Source organism: Apteryx rowi, unplaced genomic scaffold, assembly GCF_003343035.1.
Source record: "Apteryx rowi isolate R43461 unplaced genomic scaffold, aptRow1 scaffold_21, whole genome shotgun sequence".
In the NCBI taxonomy this organism is placed as follows: Eukaryota; Metazoa; Chordata; class Aves; order Apterygiformes; family Apterygidae; genus Apteryx; species Apteryx rowi.
In genome coordinates this window covers 2,196,400-2,215,800 of record NW_020448419.1, presented here as the reverse complement: position 1 = coordinate 2,215,800, position 19,401 = coordinate 2,196,400, and the positions used below count along the sequence as shown (strand labels likewise).

The 19,401-nt window shown below is 37.5% G+C and overlaps 1 protein-coding gene and 1 long non-coding RNA gene across 9 annotated transcripts in view; one reads left to right on the top strand and one right to left on the bottom strand.

The window, feature by feature from the left end:
* Positions 1–8,014, top strand: part of XPO1 (exportin 1) — a 41,659-nt gene extending 33,645 nt beyond the window's left edge. For 3 of the 4 annotated variants that reach the window (XM_026064135.1, XM_026064137.1, XM_026064136.1), the window contains 8 exons: positions 879–1,062; positions 2,537–2,643; positions 3,054–3,248; positions 4,269–4,437; positions 5,705–5,839; positions 5,955–6,114; positions 6,193–6,289; positions 6,971–8,014. In XM_026064135.1, coding sequence (XP_025919920.1) covers positions 879–1,062; positions 2,537–2,643; positions 3,054–3,248; positions 4,269–4,437; positions 5,705–5,839; positions 5,955–6,114; positions 6,193–6,289; positions 6,971–7,117 — 1,194 coding nt within the window. In that variant the 3' untranslated portion in view covers positions 7,118–8,014. The remainder of the gene's footprint in view (positions 1–878; positions 1,063–2,536; positions 2,644–3,053; positions 3,249–4,268; positions 4,438–5,704; positions 5,840–5,954; positions 6,115–6,192; positions 6,290–6,970) is intronic. The other variant, XR_003253232.1, reaches the window with a different exon arrangement.
* Positions 2,654–19,401, bottom strand: part of LOC112965286 — a 19,690-nt gene continuing 2,942 nt past the window's right edge. The window contains exons 1-7 of one of the 5 annotated variants that reach the window (XR_003253237.1): positions 16,363–17,061; positions 15,024–15,087; positions 14,249–14,330; positions 13,228–13,303; positions 11,154–11,228; positions 6,551–6,679; positions 2,654–2,760 (exon numbers count right to left, since the gene is read on the bottom strand). This is a non-coding gene — a long non-coding RNA (uncharacterized LOC112965286). Of the gene's footprint in view, positions 2,761–6,295; positions 6,680–7,746; positions 8,631–11,153; positions 11,229–13,227; positions 13,304–14,248; positions 14,331–15,023; positions 15,088–16,362; positions 17,062–19,401 lie in introns of those variants that run through there. The other 4 variants (XR_003253236.1, XR_003253234.1, XR_003253233.1 and 1 more) reach the window with 4 other exon arrangements.

The following is a 19,401-nucleotide window of genomic DNA, read 5'->3' as shown; positions in this document are numbered from 1 at the left end:
GGCGTTAGGTGTACGTACACCACAGTAGACTTCGTTAAACAGCGCTCAAAATGGTGACTGACATGATAGTAAGAATGTCGTTTCGAGAGAGGAGTCTTACATGACAAAATACTGGTTTTAATCTGGTTTGAAGGACTGTTTTTTACGTTATTTCAAGGAATATGCTTCTTTGTGGAAAAGGGAATTTATGAGAATGGCTACTTCAGAGGGGAAAAAGTTTCTCCACAACTCCCCTTTACCTGCCTCACAGGTGGGGTTTCTTTCTAAATAACAAAAAACATGAAATACTAAAAGTGCTTTCTTCTTTCTTTCTTCTTTCTCTTCAATCATACTCTTAAAGTACATTTTTATTCCTATTTTCATTTCTCCTTTTCAGTCTTTTCAAACATTTTATTAAAGTACAACAGTCTTGCAATCTACAAGAGGTGGATCCCTTTGGACTTAACCAGTTATCCTGAAATTTCAACAAAATTGAGTTACTTTTCTCACTGTGACTTCGCTGTTAAACCAAGAACATGCCTTTCCTTTGGACTCTGTCCCTTCACCTTCTTAATCTCAATCCTCATGTGTTGTGGTTTCCCCCCTTGCCCCCCCCCTCTTTACACTAGAATAATGTTTGTACTACTCCTGCAAAAATGCTTTTGCAGGAGAGCAAAATAAAGGCAATTCAAGATTCACCCTGATTCTCAAGTTTAAGGTAGAGTAGCAAGTGCCATGAACTGAAAACCAGTATTATTATATAAACTTTATCTTTTAGTGATACATTCTTTAGCAAACTACGTAATGGAAATTATTTCAAGTACCGCTTTTTTTTTTTTATTAAAAGCGAAAGGGCGGTTTTATTCACTAAACAAAATGAACTCATTGTTTTTCAACAGAATGTTGATATCTTAAAGGATCCTGAAACAGTTAAGCAGCTGGGTAGCATTCTGAAAACAAACGTAAGAGCATGTAAAGCAGTTGGCCACCCCTTTGTGATTCAGCTTGGAAGAATTTATTTAGATATGCTGAATGTGTACAAGTGCCTAAGTGAAAATATTTCTGCAGCTATCCAGGCTAATGGTAAGAATTTTTCTTGTTTTCCTTGAAATTGGGGACTAACAGCGCATGTTACCAGGTCTCAAAGTATGTTACAGAGGCAGGCTAATTTTACTGTGCTCATTTTACTGTTTAGGCAAGTGGAGAGTGACTGTGAAGTGTTTGCTTAAGTTTTCTTGCTAACCAGATGTTCTCCTATTCAAATAAACTGCTCTGATTTTAGAGGAAAAACTACTATAAGCCAGAAAGTTTGGTAAAGATAAAAAACACAGTAGATATTTAGAAGAACTAATACCCAGCCTGTTGAGACAAAGTTCTAGCATATGTTCTTTTATCTTAGTCTTCTTCATATTGAAAATTAGAGTAACTTTGAATTTATTTTTTTCAAAAGGTGTTAGTAGGGCTTTGGTATGGTACTGTGCTACTAAATAGCTTTATTATAAAAATGTAACTGTATTGAGGATCCCTGAAAGTCATGATAAACCAGACTTGTAATCACTGACAAGAAATTATCACATAATTCTACTAGACAAATGAGGATACACTGTGTCTCAGTGGCATGTGCTGTTGTGGTAGTTCATGACCCAATCAAATGAGTCAGTCACTGAATTCTTCATCTGTGTTATGACCCGTTTTCTAACCAGTGCCAATCATGTTTGGAAATATGAATGTTAAATAAAACTTCTGTGTAACTGAACAGCTGGTTGACCTTGAAGTAGCTTCTCAAATAGAATTGAGAATAAAACTGGCTGTGAAATCAGTACCTTTTGACTCTGCAGCTCTAATGGCCAGAGCTTGTCCTTGTCTGGAACGATAAAGTTCAGAAAGCAGTTGCTAGGTCTGTAGTTCAGATGTGATACTATCTTGGCAACTGTGTGATTGTGCTCGTCTCAGAGTGTGTTTTCACAACTGCTTTTAGCTTGCCTGAGATCTCTCTAGTGCCAGGATGAGTAGTCCTGGCCTCTTTTCTGTGGCTGAACTTGTCCAGTGTTTCCCTTGTATGTGCCATAATGGTTGCATGGCTGTGCGGTTAATCAGATTTTATTGATAAGACTACACTGATTTGGGGGTAAGAAACTGAGCTAAGGACAAGACTTCTTAGTGGAAGGGTTCTTTCTGTCTTGGATTAAGTTGATCTTCTATAGAAAACCATATAGGTTGCTCTCCCCCCACCCCATCACTTAAGGAGAGTGAGATGTAAGCTTAGTCTAAGTAGTTAAGTGATTTCTTTACTTGCAAAGTAAGTTGTAGCTTTGTTCTTGAAGCTTTTTTAAGTAGGTGCTGTAGGCAGTAGTTCTGTAATGCTAAATGGCTTCTGGGAACTAGAATGGAGGTAGTTTTATCTGCACAATATGTCTTTAATATTCTTTGTCTTTTGGATATTTAAAAAGCATTCTCAGTCTTATACCAATTTAAGTTAACTTTTGGGTACTAAATACAAATTACATTAAAGGAAAATCACCTTACCTGGATTAACTGAAGCTTTAAAACTTAACAGGTGAAATGGTAACAAAACAGCCATTGATTAGAAGTATGAGAACTGTAAAAAGGGAAACCTTAAAACTAATTTCTGGCTGGGTGAGCAGGTCCAATGATCCGCAGATGGTAAGTAAATGTATCTTGTATAAATGATTCATTAATAAAGCAGAATTTGGGAGAAGTCTGGTCTTTGTTCTGTTGTTGACTAAATCGGATGGGTCACAGGAACTTGTTTCAGGAGGTCTGTGAAATATAAAAGAAGTGTGTTTATACTGTGGTAAGTCTGAGCTACGTTTGAGATGGTTTAGTTAGTTTGAGCTGAGAGTATTCTTAAGGGAAGCAAGGGGACTTAACTCTAGTGAAGCCACTGCTGGATGGTTCTGGGAATGAGGGGGTAGTTTATGGATGTGTAATGTATTTCAACTTCCTTAGGAAAAATATTTCCTGTAACTAGACAATTAGCTTTGCTCTACACTTTGCTAGAGACTTTATTAAATAACTGCGTTGTTATAACCATGGCTTGCTCTTTTAATTAGGTAGCTGAAAACTTTGTTCCTCCCTTGTTGGATGCAGTTCTCATTGACTACCAGAGAAATGTTCCAGCTGCTAGAGAACCCGAAGTACTTAGTACTATGGCTATCATTGTAAACAAGCTGGGCGGACACATTACTGCCGAAATACCTCAGATATTCGATGCTGTTTTTGAATGCACGTTAAATATGATCAATAAGGTATTTATATTTAAACTCTGGATAAAGCATCTCCCTAGTGACTCAAAACCAAAAAGAAGAAGAAGAAAAAAAACTGAGTGGAGTTTTATATTGAGGGCACTAGTCTTGGCTGTTGGTACATTACTTAAGTGAAAGATGCCATTCTATTCCAGTGAGGGGAAGCAAGATGTAGTTAACAGAGATTACTACAGGGCTTTTGTTTTGTAGAAATGAAGTGGGGATTCATGATTTCTTTCAGTGAGTATCATCTCCGTATGTAGTGTCTTGTAGACCATCTCCCCATCTCTCTGCAGTCAGAGAGCATTTGTGGCACATGTAGAAATTTCTCCTCAAACATTTGTTTTGAAGTCTGGCTGTCTAGCTGGACGTCTTAATTTGGTAGCCTTACACATTTCTTGGTTTTAGTTTTCAAATTAAGTCATTAATCCCTTCTTGTGGCGGGAACTTGGAATGGCGTGCTTCTGGAAGCAGAGTTGTACTTAGTCCCGCTTCAGTGTCAGGCTAACTGCTAAAATATCGTATTTATCAGTCCTTTCCTTGAGTATTTCCATGCTTAAATACCGTAGGTGTGCAGTTCTCATGCTACAGTCTGTAGTATGTGTTTGCTTAATACTCAGGCAGTACCAGCCGAATTAGTGCCATTCAGCAATAAACCAGAAGTTGTTCCTCTGTTAAAAGTAACATAGGTTCTTAGCCGTGTTGAGACCATCTGTCTGCCTGAGTATCTGTGGAATGAGAAGCGATTAAGGTTTTATACTAACGAAACGTGGCTCAGCCAGTTGATGTTGAATTCTTTAGAAGATGGTCCTGCCAAGCTTTGGGGAAAAGTGGGGGGAAGAGTTTAGCTCTGTTAGAGAACTGTGTTCTTCACTTTTTATTTAAGGTCACTTAAACCTGGGGTCTTAAATGCTGTTCACATAACTTACTGAATCGGACTCCTCTTCACAGGAGATCTTGTGAAGGTATATTTCAGCTGTTCAGGAAACTTGACTTTTTTTTTCCTCCCGCCTCTCCTTCTAGGACTTTGAAGAGTATCCTGAACACAGAACAAACTTTTTCTTACTACTCCAGGCTGTAAATTCGCATTGCTTCCCAGCATTCCTGGCCATTCCACCTGCACAGTTCAAACTAGTTCTGGATTCTATTATTTGGGCTTTCAAACATACAATGAGAAATGTTGCAGATACAGGTAAATGGGAGTTATAAGTGTTACTAAATATGCAGACTTCTTTGATCTAGCAGTATCAATTATATTTTTGATACTTTACTGCTGCTTTCTTGCATCTTTCTTGCATCTCTTCCTTTAGCCAAGCTTCACTTTGTGATTGGAGTGCTCGTTCTGTATTGTATTAGCATAAGAATAACATTCTCCTGTCCCAGCTTCAAGTTGCCAACCAGCTATATATTACTGTGCTTAAAATATGTGGGTAGTGTTTCCCTGTTGCAGCTGCAAGAGAACGCTTCGTTTCTGCTCGTTTTCTTTTCCGTGCGAGTGTTGACTGTTTTCTGAAACTGACCTGATGCAGCAGCTCGCTGGTCCTAAAGCTGGTGTCCAGCTCTGCCCCTGTGGCGCCGCCTGCGGCGTTTCTCCCTACTTCAGTGAGACAGGTGCTCAGTAACTAGGGAAAAATCTGGCTGAATGATGAATGCTTGGGGCTGAAGTGCCAGTCTGATGGGAGGCAGCCTTGGTGTAAGAGGAGGGGGGAGCAGACCTTGGATTGTAAGGGGGGGGGATGGGACGGGACTGCGCTTCCTTTGGGCAGCAGCAAGTTGTTAAATTCAGGGGATCTAACTGAGCAGCTGAATGTATCGCTGCTTCCTTCAGCAGACTCGAGGAATTAAAAAGTCCTCCAGAATCTGAGTTTTAAAGGGAGGCTAGGAGAGGCTACGTACATGTCTTAAGTTCTGAAAATGTTGTAGCTTTTGGGCTTCTTTCATCATCTTGACTGTTGGTTTAAAAGGTGGTTGTGAGGCTGCCTGATTTTAAAAACAGACAGATGTTGCTACTTTTAAACAAGGTTTTTCTTTTTCTTTTTTTTTTTTTAAGTGTTTGGAAAGGTTGGGGATAAAGATAAAAGTTTTATTTCAACTAGTAATTATATCTTCATGTAATTCTGAAAACTGACACATTTTTTCCCTTTTAAAAAGAGTGAATACGCTTTTGGTAGAGGGTTTCTCTCACTTTCCTTAACAGCAATAAAGTGATATGGTTTGTTTGTTCTGGTTCTGACATCAAGTAATGAAAACCGAATCTGAACTCCTTGTAAGCATGGGTAGAGCCCTCTGGTGGCTACTTGAGGAAATGCCTGGGAAAATCATGAGGTCTGTAAGGATCTAGCTTTCGGTGCCCCTCAATTTCTTGGGATATTTGTATCGCTTTGGAAAAGGCAAAAAGATGCTTAGAGGTTTTAATGTACTTTTGTTGGTCAACTTTGTTTTTATGCATGTTTTTCCAGGGCTTCAAATACTTTATACTCTATTACAAAATGTTGCGCAAGAAGAGGCTGCTGCCCAGAGTTTTTATCAGACATATTTCTGTGATATCCTTCAGCACATTTTCTCAGTTGTAACAGACACCTCACACACTGCTGGTAAGAATGTATATGTGTGAGCCAGTTGATGAAAACGTTCCTTTCAAACTTCAAAATAGTGTTGTACATTGGGTTCTAAGTAATAACTGCGTGTGTGTAACTCTGGTCTGTTCAGGTTTGACAATGCATGCATCAATCCTTGCATACATGTTCAACTTAGTAGAAGAGGGAAAAATAAGTACTCCATTAAACCCTGGGAATCCAGTGAACAACCAAATGTTTATTCAGGAGTATGTTGCTAATCTTCTCAAATCTGCTTTTCCTCATCTGCAAGAGTAAGTGTGCTGTGGTTCTTTAATACTTTTAAGTGGGTTCGTATGTGTTGAAATACTAACTGATGTGTTTACTTTTAGTGCCCAGGTTAAGCTGTTCGTAACTGGACTCTTCAGTTTAAACCAGGATATTCCTGCTTTCAAAGAACACCTAAGGGATTTCCTGGTACAAATTAAGGTATGTTGGTGTGCTTTTTCAAGAAAGGAAAATAATTGTTCAGCATAACAATAGTTGTTGGAAAGTAATTGGACAGTTTTCTGAATAGGAGATACAAGTCTACTGCTGTTTAAAATTGTAACAAAAGCTTACTTAAATACTCAAGAAGGTCTATGGATGAGAGGTCATTTAATCTATTTTAGTATGATTTAATTATATGAATTGGATTAACACGTCAGTTGTGCATATAATCCATAGTTTTAAGATGGCTGGAGAACTTACTCTAATGAGAGATACAGCAAGCTGATTTTTAAACTGGTCTTGTTTCAGTTCTGCTTGGGGTGTAGGCATGGTGTGAAACTTCCCAGAATAACGTTTGCATTTTTCCAAAGACGCTAGAATTCAAGATGACTGTAGAAAAAGCACTCATTAAAATAGTGTTAAGAATGTAATTGTCAGGTATTTTCAAAGTTTTTATGGTACTGCTTTAAATGATAGTATGACCCAAACGCTGGGTTACTAGAGCATCCCATCCTGTAATACATGGCGGAAGTCGTCTGTATTTTGCATTCCTTTATATTAATATTTTAAGAACAGAAAACAAGCCCGCAGTCTGACAGGAATATTCTTCTGGATTATGGAAGCTTGCTGTTCTGTTCTAAAGTATTTGACAATGAACTAACAATTTTGTGAATTATACAGGAATTTGCAGGTGAAGACACATCGGACTTATTCTTGGAGGAAAGAGAAACGGCCCTTCGGCAGGCTCAAGAGGAGAAACATAAACTTCAGATGTCTGTCCCTGGCATCCTTAATCCACATGAAATTCCTGAGGAGATGTGCGATTAAAAAAATAATAAAACAAGTTATGCAGTTTTCTTTCTGTACAGCTACTTTGTTGTGATAGAAGAAAACAGCACTTGGATATTTGTTGACCAAAATGATGCCAATTTGTAAATTAAAATGTCACCTAGTGGCCCTTTTTCTTATGTGTTTTTTGTATAAGAAATTTTCTGTGAAATATCCTTCCATTGTTTAAGCTTTTGTTTGGTCATCTTTATTTAGATTTGCATGAAGTTGAAAATTAAGGCATTTTCAAAATATTACTTCATGCCCATTTTGTGGCTAAGGGGAAAAGAGGCGAAACATAACTTGTAAAAGACTATATTGCAAAATTATACAATTTCCTGTAAGAGTATCAATTTTTAATTTGGGATCATTTTCTTTCTAGCCTGCCCTGCAGCCTAGGAGAAAAGGTAATGAGTAAAATGAATTAATTGTTAAGCAGAGGATTATAGTGCTGCATTTTTTTGAACAGTTAGCAGCTTTTTGGACTGAGTGGTAAGGCTAGGCTACATGTATTTGCAAGTTGTATGGCAAGTTTGCAGCAAGATCATGTGCATATCATCCCATTGTAAAGCAACTTCTAAAGAGTATGGGAACACAGTACAGTTAGTTATTTTTACACAGTTCTTTTGTTTTTGTGTGTGTGCTGTCGCTTTGTCGACAACAGCTTTTTGTTTTCCTCAATGAGGAGTGTTGCTCATTTGTGAGCCTTCATTAACTCGAAGTGAAATGGTTAAAATATTTATCCTGTTAGAATAGGCTGCATCTTTTTAACAACTCATAAAATAAAAAAAAAAAAACTCTGGCTTTTGAGATGACTTATACTAATTTACATTGTTTACCATGCTGTAGTGCTTAAAGAACACTACTTAAAAGCAAAATAAACTTGGTTTACATTTATTTTTCTTTCTTTGGCTTATTCTTTTATTGGATAAAAATGCTGTGATCATATTAAAGACTTGTATCCTGAAAATGTAGGAAAAGTCCCTTGACCTAGGTAATTGCTGCTTCTGGCTTGCCTAATCTCAAGGACTTTGGCTATGCTTGACATAAATTTTAACATGAATTAAGTTGGGTTCCATTTGGAAGTACAGTAGCTATTCTGACTTACCTCCATGAATAGATATTCCACAACAAATTATTATGAAATGCCAGGAATAAGGTACTGTTGCTCTATATATAGACACTTTGAAATAAATTGCAAAGAGGTATTGCACTGTATCTTGACTAACCAAGTGATGCTAATACATATAAATAACATAGGTAGACAAGATCTACAGTTATTTTTCTACCTAAAGTTTTGTATTTAAATGATTTCCAGAGACTTAAGAAGTACTGATACCAAAAGCAAACCGTATGAACACTAAGATTGTGTACAGTCTTGGCTTCCCCATTTTTGTAATGTTTCTCCTCTGTCTTCTAGCAGCTGATGTTTTTATTTTCCACAGTTTCCATTTATTTGGTCTCTAATCCTAGGACTGTTCCTATGATGCAAAGTATAGCCATTCATGCAGAGCTGTAAAATAAGGTTAGACAGTTGGTGGTGTTTTATGTAAGTTTGGATACTGTAGTTTGTGCTGTACATTACTTTTGAAATAGAAGTGCATGAGTTAGCAGTGTTCATGTAGAACCTAGCTGTGACCAGGATGTTTCCACAGTCTTAAGTATTTGCCCCGTTCTGTTTCTACACATCTGTTTGCTTGATTTAGCTGGCCCTAAAAAAGCAAAGCCATCCCTGTCTGACGATCATCTGGCAACACACATAGTGTGAGCCAGCAACATTGGTCTTTGGAAAGAGGCAAGTTGTCCTCAAACCCCTTATAACTAGGACTTGCAATACAGCCTACCAAAATTATGTTAAGAATTATTTTGGATAGTTACAAAAGCCATTTCTTTCCCTTTTTAAGATAATGTGCTTTAAGCTTTCATGTCTTCCTGTCCTGTTGAAGTGTAGCTTTCTGTTACGTTCTGCTAATGCAGTATCACCTGTAATAAGCAGTTTGAAGTTTAAAAAAAAAGAAAAAAGAAAAAAAAATATTGTTGAAGGACGCATTTGGAACGGCCGTATTAAATGGCTTGTGAACAGGTTAAGAGTTGCAGCATTAGAGCTACAGACTAGCAAAAGCTTATTGCAGCTACGCAGACTGTCATCAGTCCAATAAGAAAATGCATTTTATTAAAAATGGAAATACCACTGATAGCATGGCTCGAGGATGATTATATTCCATGAGTAGCAGAAATAAAACACTGAATTAGTTCTGACATGAAGTGGCATTAACATTGCATTGAAAACAGTTTTGAAAGAAAAAGGCACTTACGCCTTTATGCATGTTACTTTTCTCTCCATTTAAGATTGAAACAAGTCTGTGAGGCTGATGGTCTGACATTTGCCAGAAAACTAAATCCAGATTAAATTCTCAAGCAGCATATTATTTGAAATATATTTTTGAAATAGTTAATTCAGAGAAGAGTCATTTCATTATTTTGATACATCTTTCAGATTATTTAATAAAATGTTAATCTTAGTTTTCACTTCCCTTTTAAATCTAAAAACTTCACTGTGGTCTTAACTTGTTATCTTAAGAATTGGTGCCTTTCACTGATCTCTGCAGGCGCTTATGCAGGGTTCTGGATACCATTAAACATTTGACTTGTGTGTGTGCGTATTTCTAGTGCAGTTATCCCAAATGTGGAAAAATAATTACAATGTACATCTAAAACAGGACTGGTTCTAATGCACACTCTGTAAATAAAAATAAATGGATAAAAAGCATGAACCATCATATAAACATACGTAATTTGTAATTATATGTAAACCAATGTTTACTTTGTGCATATTTCTTTACAGATTTTTCAAAAATATGTACTCCAGGTACATTCATAAACACAAATATTACAGGGTGTTTTCTGTGTTTACATGAATTGATTGCCTGTTAGCTGATGAAAACATCCCCAAATACTTGTTTCAGGCTACTATGATGTGTTTGCTACTGTAACTGAAGCAGATTATTTTCCAAAGCATTTTAGGTTAGTTTTTTTTTAACTTGAATAATTGGTGTGTGTTAATCTGATTGGTTAAGTGACCTATTTTCCAATAAAGCTAATATTTATGCAAAAAGCTTTAGAAATGCTCATCTCTGAAGGAAGCTTGAAGAGTTATTTGCAGTAGCTTTCAGCTCTGGAAAGGCAGTAAGACTTCAGCTGTGGGTTTCTTTATGAAAGATCAGGAGGGTGTTGCAAATAACGCAGCATTAAAATGCAGAGCGGCTAACACAAGTGAGACACTTGCGTTATAAATAAAATGTTGTATTATAACTCGGGGCCAGTCTATCCCTTTGGATAAGCAATTATTTATCCAAGACTTCTAGAGATCCAAAGCTACTGTTTGTATTTGCTGAAAGATGTGTTTAGATTTTTTTCCCCCCCTTTTTCCCCACTTACTTGGTTAGTCTCCAGATGTAATAGAGCAAAATAGAAGCGCTGAACATTGTTTATAAAAACAGCGTGGGGGTTAAAATAAGCAAAATAACACATCCTTTTCTTATCCTGCCATTCATGAATACAACTCCGCACTTGCTTTCTTGGGACTTTTTTTTTTTCCCCTCAAGACTTCCAGATACTCTTTCTTCCTTGTCTAAGGCTGATTATGGCCAGTGACATTCTCTCCAGATGAGGGATTCATTTTTAAGAAACCCTTGGGTAGACAGGTTTCCTTAAACATTTCGCATACAGTCTACCTTAATTATTTTAAATACCTGAAATCACTGGTCACTTCTGAGAGTTTGGGGATACCCTGTTTGTAAAAACATCTTTTTGATGTGAAAATACATTCGTATTTTCAGAAGTATGAGTAACGTCTAAGGAAATACAATACCCCCGTTTTTAAGCCTCTCCAAAGAAACTGTGTATTCTGCAGCTTTTGTGATCATTGGTAGGGCTGGAGAAAGATGGTGCTGATTGTAGGTTCGTATGATAAAGTGCTAAGAACTATGATGAGTCAAAGAAAAGTAAACTTGGTGTTTCCTGGGAAAATACTTACAGTAGATAATTGATAAATGGTTGACATGCATGGAGTGTTGTCAGCTCCTTTCAGTCCTTCAAATTATATTTTGACCTGGGTGGATGGGGGAAGAGAACCACTTTTAATATTACTCACCTAATAACAGAACATAGATGAACAGTGCAGTCTTAGCAACTTTATATTTAGCTAGGCCAGGATTGTGTAGTTTTCAACTTGTTTCTGCCATTCCCTGACTGCCCGTTCAGTAACGCTGGTCAGACTACCTGCTGGAGCTATCAGCATCCTGAAATAGTTAAATTGGCCAGCTTTACTGAGTACATGCAGCTTTATCCTTTACAGGATTTTTTCCCTCCCTTTTGGCAATAGAATATAGCTATTCATCCTCTTTGTCATCCTCTGTAAGACAACCTCCATGTCAAATTGGAATTTGGAAATTACTGCGGGTACATCCGCAGTTGCCCTGCATGTTGCCATAGGTCTTCGTACTTATGTCTCTCTCGACCTGTGAGTGCTAGTTTGTGCAACAAGTGGGAACAAGAAAATGGAGCATTCAGAAGAGATGGGGTTGCAGAAGGATGTTTTGGAAGTGAAAAGTATGGATGAGAATAACAAGTGGAAAAAGAAGATGAAAATGAGGCAAGGGGGGAATAAAAGGGAAACAGTGTAAATTAAATGTAAAAAATGAGCATTTTTTTCTAGGCAATACCCTGGATAGTCTTTTCTGATTATCCCATTAACATGATATGCGAAAGGGGTCCTTATTTTTATCGTGAACATCTTTTAAATCTTATTTAAAAAAAAAATCAAACTAAGTTCTTTCAGTTTGACAAATCTGCACCCAAACTGTCATAGTTGGGGGTTTTGATAGCTCGCCTTCCGCTGTCTTTCACAAATCCGGTAATTTCCGCAAAGACTGTTGGGAGGAACTGGCTAATCTGGGTTGAAGGACTGAAGGGGAAAAACAGCGTTGTTTTCTCCCAAACAGAACTACATAATAAGCTGTGTGTGAACTGACTGCAGCCCACTTACTTATTACTAATGTTGCTCACTTTAACATCTATTTTGGCACCAGCCAGTAATGGTATATTTTTCTCCTGGGCATTTCTCCTTAGTTAGATCTAGCTTGAGCATTTTTTGCATCAAGCCTCAGAACAGGTTTTATGAACTTCCCAATTAGCTTGTGAGCTCCCAGAATCAGACTGAGAACCTGGGTGTAATTATCAGAGTATCTCATCGAAAAAGAGTGGTAGATAGTAGCACCGAATTTCAAACTAGAACAGCCAAATCTCCACCTATATGGGAACAGAAGTATTCAAACAAAAAAAGCTCAACTAAATGACTAACCACAATTGCTACTGTGTAAGCAGGCTCTGAGCTACCGTACTGAAACCACTCTGAGCTGGAGTTTGGCCTGTTCACCTGGCCCTATGGTGTGATTCTCACCACATCCAGTAGCTGGTAATAACGTATTTATTAGAATGCAAGTTATTTTCCTGCTGAAACGCCGAGCAGGCACTTAGCTGTTTTTGTAGCAAACTGTAACATAGCAGCGTGATAAGGATCACTATTGTTATATGACAAATTTTTGGCCTAATTCACATCACCAGAAATTTTGATTGTATTCTTTAATATTCAAGGGAGGTCAAACTACCTGAATTTCTGTCTTCACAGGGTGCTGTGACAGCGAAGTCTAGTTAGACATTAAGCTTATAAAAAAATAAATAAATAAAAATGCTGATTACTAGAGTAATGGAAATATAAGACACTTTAATTTTGAAATTCAGGTGGTAGAATTTTAAAGCATGTGTAAATTTAAACTGATTCTATTACGCTTCAGCTGACTTTCATTGCTAACTTTACAGGTGGAGATTTATTTCCTTTAGTGAAATGAAGGATTTCCTGGGTAATGGATTTCAATCTTTTCAGCATCATTTCTGACTAGAGGTCATAGATATAACTGAATTGGCTGGAATCTCCATTTTGAAGTTATCATCTGTATAGCAGAAACAGCCGAATAAAACATATACTTGTTTTTCAGCTGTCAAAAGCTTCCATCTCCTATTAACATCTACTGAAATCACTGGTAGCTTACCTTTTGTCATGAACTGTGGCAGCAGAGCAGTAAATGTGCAACCCAATTCAACTATGACTGCTACGGGAATGGTAACCTAGAGCAGAGCAAACAGATGATACTTCAGTCATCAGAGACAAACCTCTGGCTGAAGCAGTCAACATGACTAACATCAAAAATGTTAAGTGTTCCATATTCTACATTCACTATTCTGTATGTACATTCAGGTACAAAATAAGGTTTAGCTGTACAAACTACAAGACCGGGTAGAGAAACATACCTACTTGAATTTTCAAGGTGTGGTTTCTTAAGCGATTTAACTTTTTTGCAGAGCAGTAGCTCTGAATTAGGTATCCCTGCTTTCCCTACCGCCACCTGCAAACGCCTCTCCCTTTCTATCAGTTCTGGGCTTGATTCCTCCGTGAGCCACAGAGCTGACAAATAACCAGGATTTCCCTGCCCCCCCTAATGACAAGTATTTTTTCCTGTTACTATATAGCTCTGTAAATCTGTTCATTGTAGGAGTGCCAATACGAGGGAAGGGAGGCTCTCTAGCCTAAAGAGAGCCAGGACTACAGTATGAGTTTGGTGTTGCGAATCGGTGGGAAACCATTCATTTTGCAGAGTATATATGTTCTCAAACTCTTAATCCAGTCCTAAGTTTGGGTTTAGAGTTTTATATATGCTCAGGGTTTGCATTTATCTTCAGTTACTTCTTTAGAACTGTGCTGGCAGTTTACTAGCGCAAGTGTTTTCAGACTGAGAACAGCGTCACAGTCAAGGGAAGGAGAGAGGGATCCTTGGGATCAGACAACCCTGCAGTGATGGTATATATGAGGAGGGAATAAAAGATCAAGAGAAAAAAGCAATGGATGGAATAGCTGAAGGCTTAGGATCATTACAACCAGCACTGTAGGCCAGCAATATTAATGTATGCAGTTAAAAGAATTTGGCTGGCAGTATTCCAGTCAGCACAAAAATAGGAGGGAATCAAGGTCACCCATATTCTTCTGTTGTATTCAGTGAACTTGGCATGTGATACCATGCTTGAAATGTCCTCTTCCTTGTGCTGACTCCGGTGTTTATGGGGCCGTGCAATCAGTTAGATCAAAGAGCTGATCTGTCTGAAAAACAATCGTTTAAGATGTTTTAGTAGTTAATTTTAGATCCCTGATCAAATCAACTGCAAAGTCTATATAAGGAAGGAAGAGGGGAAATAAAATTGCAAATTCTGATCAGATTATGCAGATTGTGGAGCTACAGTTTTTATTGAAAAAATGTGTTCATTTTGGCAGATGCAGGCAACTCACTATTCATTCACTAAGCCACTGATTCATTCCATGTTAGTGGGAATACCTCTGCAAAGTGACCTTAAAGGTTAAGGGACTGAATAAGCATGACTTCTTGGAGATACAGGTTTTATATTATTGTGGTATAAGAAAGTTAAGATGCGCTCTAAGCTTCTCTTTGTACACATCTAGCTTCCAACTTCAGTTTTGATAATGGTAAGAAGTAAAGGATACTCCAGCAAACAAAGACTAATATTATTCACAAAACTGTATGTGGCATATTGCAAAGACAATTCAATAATATGACGCTCTTCAGGAAATCCAAGAAGAAAATGACGTACAAAAGAAAGATAACTGAAATAATCTCATAGGCCTTAGGAAGGTAAGACAGCACAGTATCAACTGAAAAATTATACTTTACATATATGACATAAAAGCATCTGATCTATCTTTGAAAGATCTCAGGCTTCGAAAATGGTACTTTAAAAAAGAAACGTGGCTGGAACCTTAATTCGAGCACAGGCTTACCGTGACAGTTGTCATACTCGGGACTGCTCTTTTAGTCTTCCATTACACAAGTCTTCAGGCTATCCTGAGGAAACCACACAATCAGAAGTGGCTTTATAAGGTCCAGTACACCCGTGCCATTTTAATAACCAAACCACCACACCTATTCCTCTCTATCATTAGACAATACATTGTTTAGAAAAGACTAAGAATGTCAGGAATTAAAATAATTTCAAGTAGCATAAAACAAGAAAGATCAGTAATAACTTTCAAAGAGCAATTGATCTCTGGAAAACTGAACCTAACAATAGCACTTAACATTTTCAGGAAAATAATCTAAAAAAAAAGTTAACTTTAAAACAGAAATGAGCAAGCTTGCAAGAAAGCATGCAGTTCATGTGACTTTTCATCTTTCATCAATTGCCATTTTAAAGCTATTAGCACAGAGTATAGAAAACCTCCACTAAAGTTGCAGATAAGGAAAGGTATCTATGCAGTGTTAAACAGCAGACTATTGTTTCTAGAGATAAGGGAAATAAGGTAACTAATGAAGCACAGATTGAAAAAAAATCTGGAAACTTTGTTAGAATAGGAAACAATCTTTCTTTGCTAAGTGTATTTTGGTGTTAAGAGAATAGGGTGCCTGGTGCTTAGGCTAAAGCCAAAGATGGAGAAACGGTCATGATCTCTGAGACATTCCTTGAACTGGCTCAGTATTGTAGGATTTTGATGCTAAAGTTGCGCTATGATAAACACAAATCACATCTCCTCCATTTCAGAAAGAATAGTTTCTCCCTCAAAGTTATCCCTAATTGCCAGTGCTCCAAATCTGAAAGGACATTGCTTCCTGCACATGAGTAAGTTGCAACGTGATCCCACTATTAACAACTAGTCTTTGGGTCTTGAAATTTGGTATTTTTTTTCTTTTTTCTATTTGTTGAAGAAGCTTGGAGATCCTTGGAATGAGCAGTTGTGAGATGGCAGACTGGGTCTCTTGTTCAGCAATGAGAGGTCACCTGAATAAGCAGTGTTGGCTGGAGGAGTCATCTGGAGGACCTGATCTTCTCCCAGTAGGAAGTGAGCTATTGGAATAAGTGTTTGGTATTGCCTTAATCCCAGAATTTAGAGCTAATTTCATGGTAAATTGACAAGGTAAAAAATATTCACACATGCATTTTTCCCAAGAAAAAGATTCCAGCAGGCTCACACAATTTAGCTTCTTAACCAATCCAAGCAACTCACTAATCAAACTTTGCTCTATACTAAATATATGCTCATGAGCACTAAGCATTACTCCTTTTAAGCTATTCTGCTGTGAGGTAGAAGGAAAAAGACAACTCTTCCTGTAGAACAGACTTACTTAATAAATACGTCCCTTAATCACCGGTTGCTTGACCTCAGCTCTGTCTCCTCAGTTACAGGAAAACTCCTATGGCTACCAGCATGCCGATCTGTCAGTACACACAAAGACATGGTTCTCGGGGTTAAACTCTAGCCACCCAGCTGGCTGTAAGGAGAGAAAAGTTTAATTCGGAATGTTAATTGGGAAATATGATTTAATTCTTTAGCTCTGTTTTTTCTGTATCTCTTTTTCTGCATCTCTTTTTCTGCATGTAGTTTCAAATTTTTATCAAAACAAAAAATAGCTTTTAATCAAATTGTACTATAAAGGAAAAAGCCCACAGATTTTCACACACCTCATGATACAAATATTTCAGCATTCTCAGTTGATTTCAAAGACAGAGGAAGCTTAAAAATCAACACTGCTATTCTGAGACTATTCATGTACAACTGTCACGGAATCACTTAGAAATGTTAATCTCCATATTCTGTCATTAACAGGCCCATCAGTTATATTTTGTCAAGACAGTTTAAGATAGAAAGATTATATGGCATCATATATACTTCTACAAGCTTTCTGTTATGTAATATTCCTGGTAAGAACTTGGGTCAAAACAATGTTAAGATTGAAATCACTTATAAACTTGGGCATAGGGCAACAGAGATACTTCAAGTATTCCCAAACTACACACTGTAAACTTATATAATTCAAAGTACCCCCAAAAACAAATAAAATGAGGAGCTGTATATAAGCATATCTATATGTGTGTGTGTGTGTGTGTGCGCGTGTGTGACCAAAAAAATAAAAAGCACCATTGATTTAAGATATTATCTCCCCTCCCACACTTCATTATTGCCCCTCTGCCAGAGCTTAGTATCCCAAAAAATTAGGATACTAAGCCCAGGTTTTCAATTTATTTGGAGGCAGTAAAATCCTGCAAAGGGGCCATGCAGACAGGTAGGGCACTACAATCAGCGGGAGTTGCCAGAACTTGACAATCCACAATAAAATAGGAAGTAGTGCAGTTAAGGGCACGGGACTTCACCATATCCTGTAATTATACCCTGCAAAACCATATTGTTAGAGTATTTTAGAGTGTTTGTGTCAAAGCAGAAAGGACACATTGATTTATTTTTTAAGACACCACTGTTGGATACAATTAAGACTACTAGATTTTTAAAATAGATGTTTACCCTTAAAAAATCCCTTAAATATTAACTTTGGTTCCATAACGATAAATACTATTACCATTTATATACAATATAGCTTGAAATAACACTATTTTTTCCTCTACTTTGTATCAGTGATCCTTGTCAGATAACTTTGCTTACTTTTAGCAAAAAGAAATTTGCAATTGATCAATATGTGTCTTATTTATATGTTTCACAGTGGACTGTTTCCCCATCCGCAGAAGCAGAAGAAATAACACAGTGAAGTTTTTAGTTTAATATTTACTCACAGTCCTTCCCATCTCTTTCACTGGTATGCTTTGTTATACTTACTTAGAAGTTGTTTGAAAGATATTTGCATTATTGTAAGACATGAATGAAAATGGTAGCCATCAAGGAAACTATTTCTCACTTAGACTCTTAAAGAAATTCATTTTCTGCATTAGTTTAATAGAGCAAAAAGAACCTTCAGCACAGATATTTCAGAATAGCTATTGTAGAATACAGCTATTCATGTTGGCTTACTTGGAAAGTACTTGAAAAACAACCAGCAAGAAGGAAGCCGGGTGAAAACTAACTCATCCTAGTAGAATCCTTTGACTTCCACAGCAGTTATTGTAACTTAGACCAGGAGTATTGACTACAATAACTTGCATCTTATTTTTAAACCGTATCGACTTCAGCTGAGTTCCTCATTGTCTTAGCTTAAGAAATTGATGCCTTGATTATTGTTTGGGGAAAAGCACTCTGTGCACTTGAGTCGGATGCTGTATGTACAGCAACCAGGGTTATTATTGCAGCCTGGGTAAATATGCACATGGACAATCAAAAAAGACAGAACTGTATTTCAATAATTAAATCAGACCCTTCTATATTTTCTCCATTTAAGCCAGTCAGTCACTGAGGAACCCTAACTGCTCTCCGTTTTTTCCTAATTTGGCAATTCTGAGTTATCATACTTCCTATTAAACTCTATCACATCTGCATTGCAGCTATTAGTACGTTTCCTTAATGTTATGTACAATTCAGGAAACTAGACTCACTGAGAATAATATACTAACTCACCACTGGGTGGTACTACACAAATAAAAACAATTTAAAAATACTACAGAAATGCCTACTTTGGCAAGAAAAAGCAGCCAAGGCTGTGGCTTGTGAAACAGTGTGATGCGTATTCCAATTACATATATCTGGTAGAGAATGTGTGTGTGTGAGAGAGAGAGAGAGTGAGAGAGAGAGAGAGAGAGTTAGAAAGTGTTAGAGCATTAGCGTGTTAGAGAGAAAGAGAGAGAGAGAGCATTAGGGAGAGAGAGGGAGAGTTAGAAAGAGTTAGCGTTAGAGTTGGTGAGAGAGCGAGAGCACGAGTTAGTGTGTTAGAGAGGGTGTGAGTGCTAGAGTTTGTGTGTGTCAGTGTGTTAGTGTGTGAGTGTGCATGTGAGAGTATGTGTGAGTGTGAGAATGAGTTTGCATGTGAATGTGTGAGAATGTGCGTGAAAGAGCGTGTGAGAGTGTGTGTGTGAGAGTGTGAGTGTGAAAGAGTAAGAGAGAGTGAGAGTGTGAGAAAGAGTGAGAGTGTGTGAGAGTGTGAGTGAAAGTGTGAGAGAGTGTGAGTGTGAGAAAGTGAGAGAGTGTGAGTGTGAGAGAGAAAGTGAGAGAGTGTGAGAGAGAGAATGTGAGAGAGAATGTGAGAGAGAATGTGAGAGAGAATGTGAGAGAGAATGTGAGAGAGAATGTGAGAGTGTGAGAGAAAGAATGTGAGTGTGAGAGAGAGAGAGAGAGAGAATGGAGAGAGAATGGAGAGAATGGAGAGAGAGTGAGAGAGAGAGAGTGAGAGAGAGAGAGAGTGAGAGAGAGAGAGTGAGAGAGAGAGAGAGTGAGAGAGAGAGAG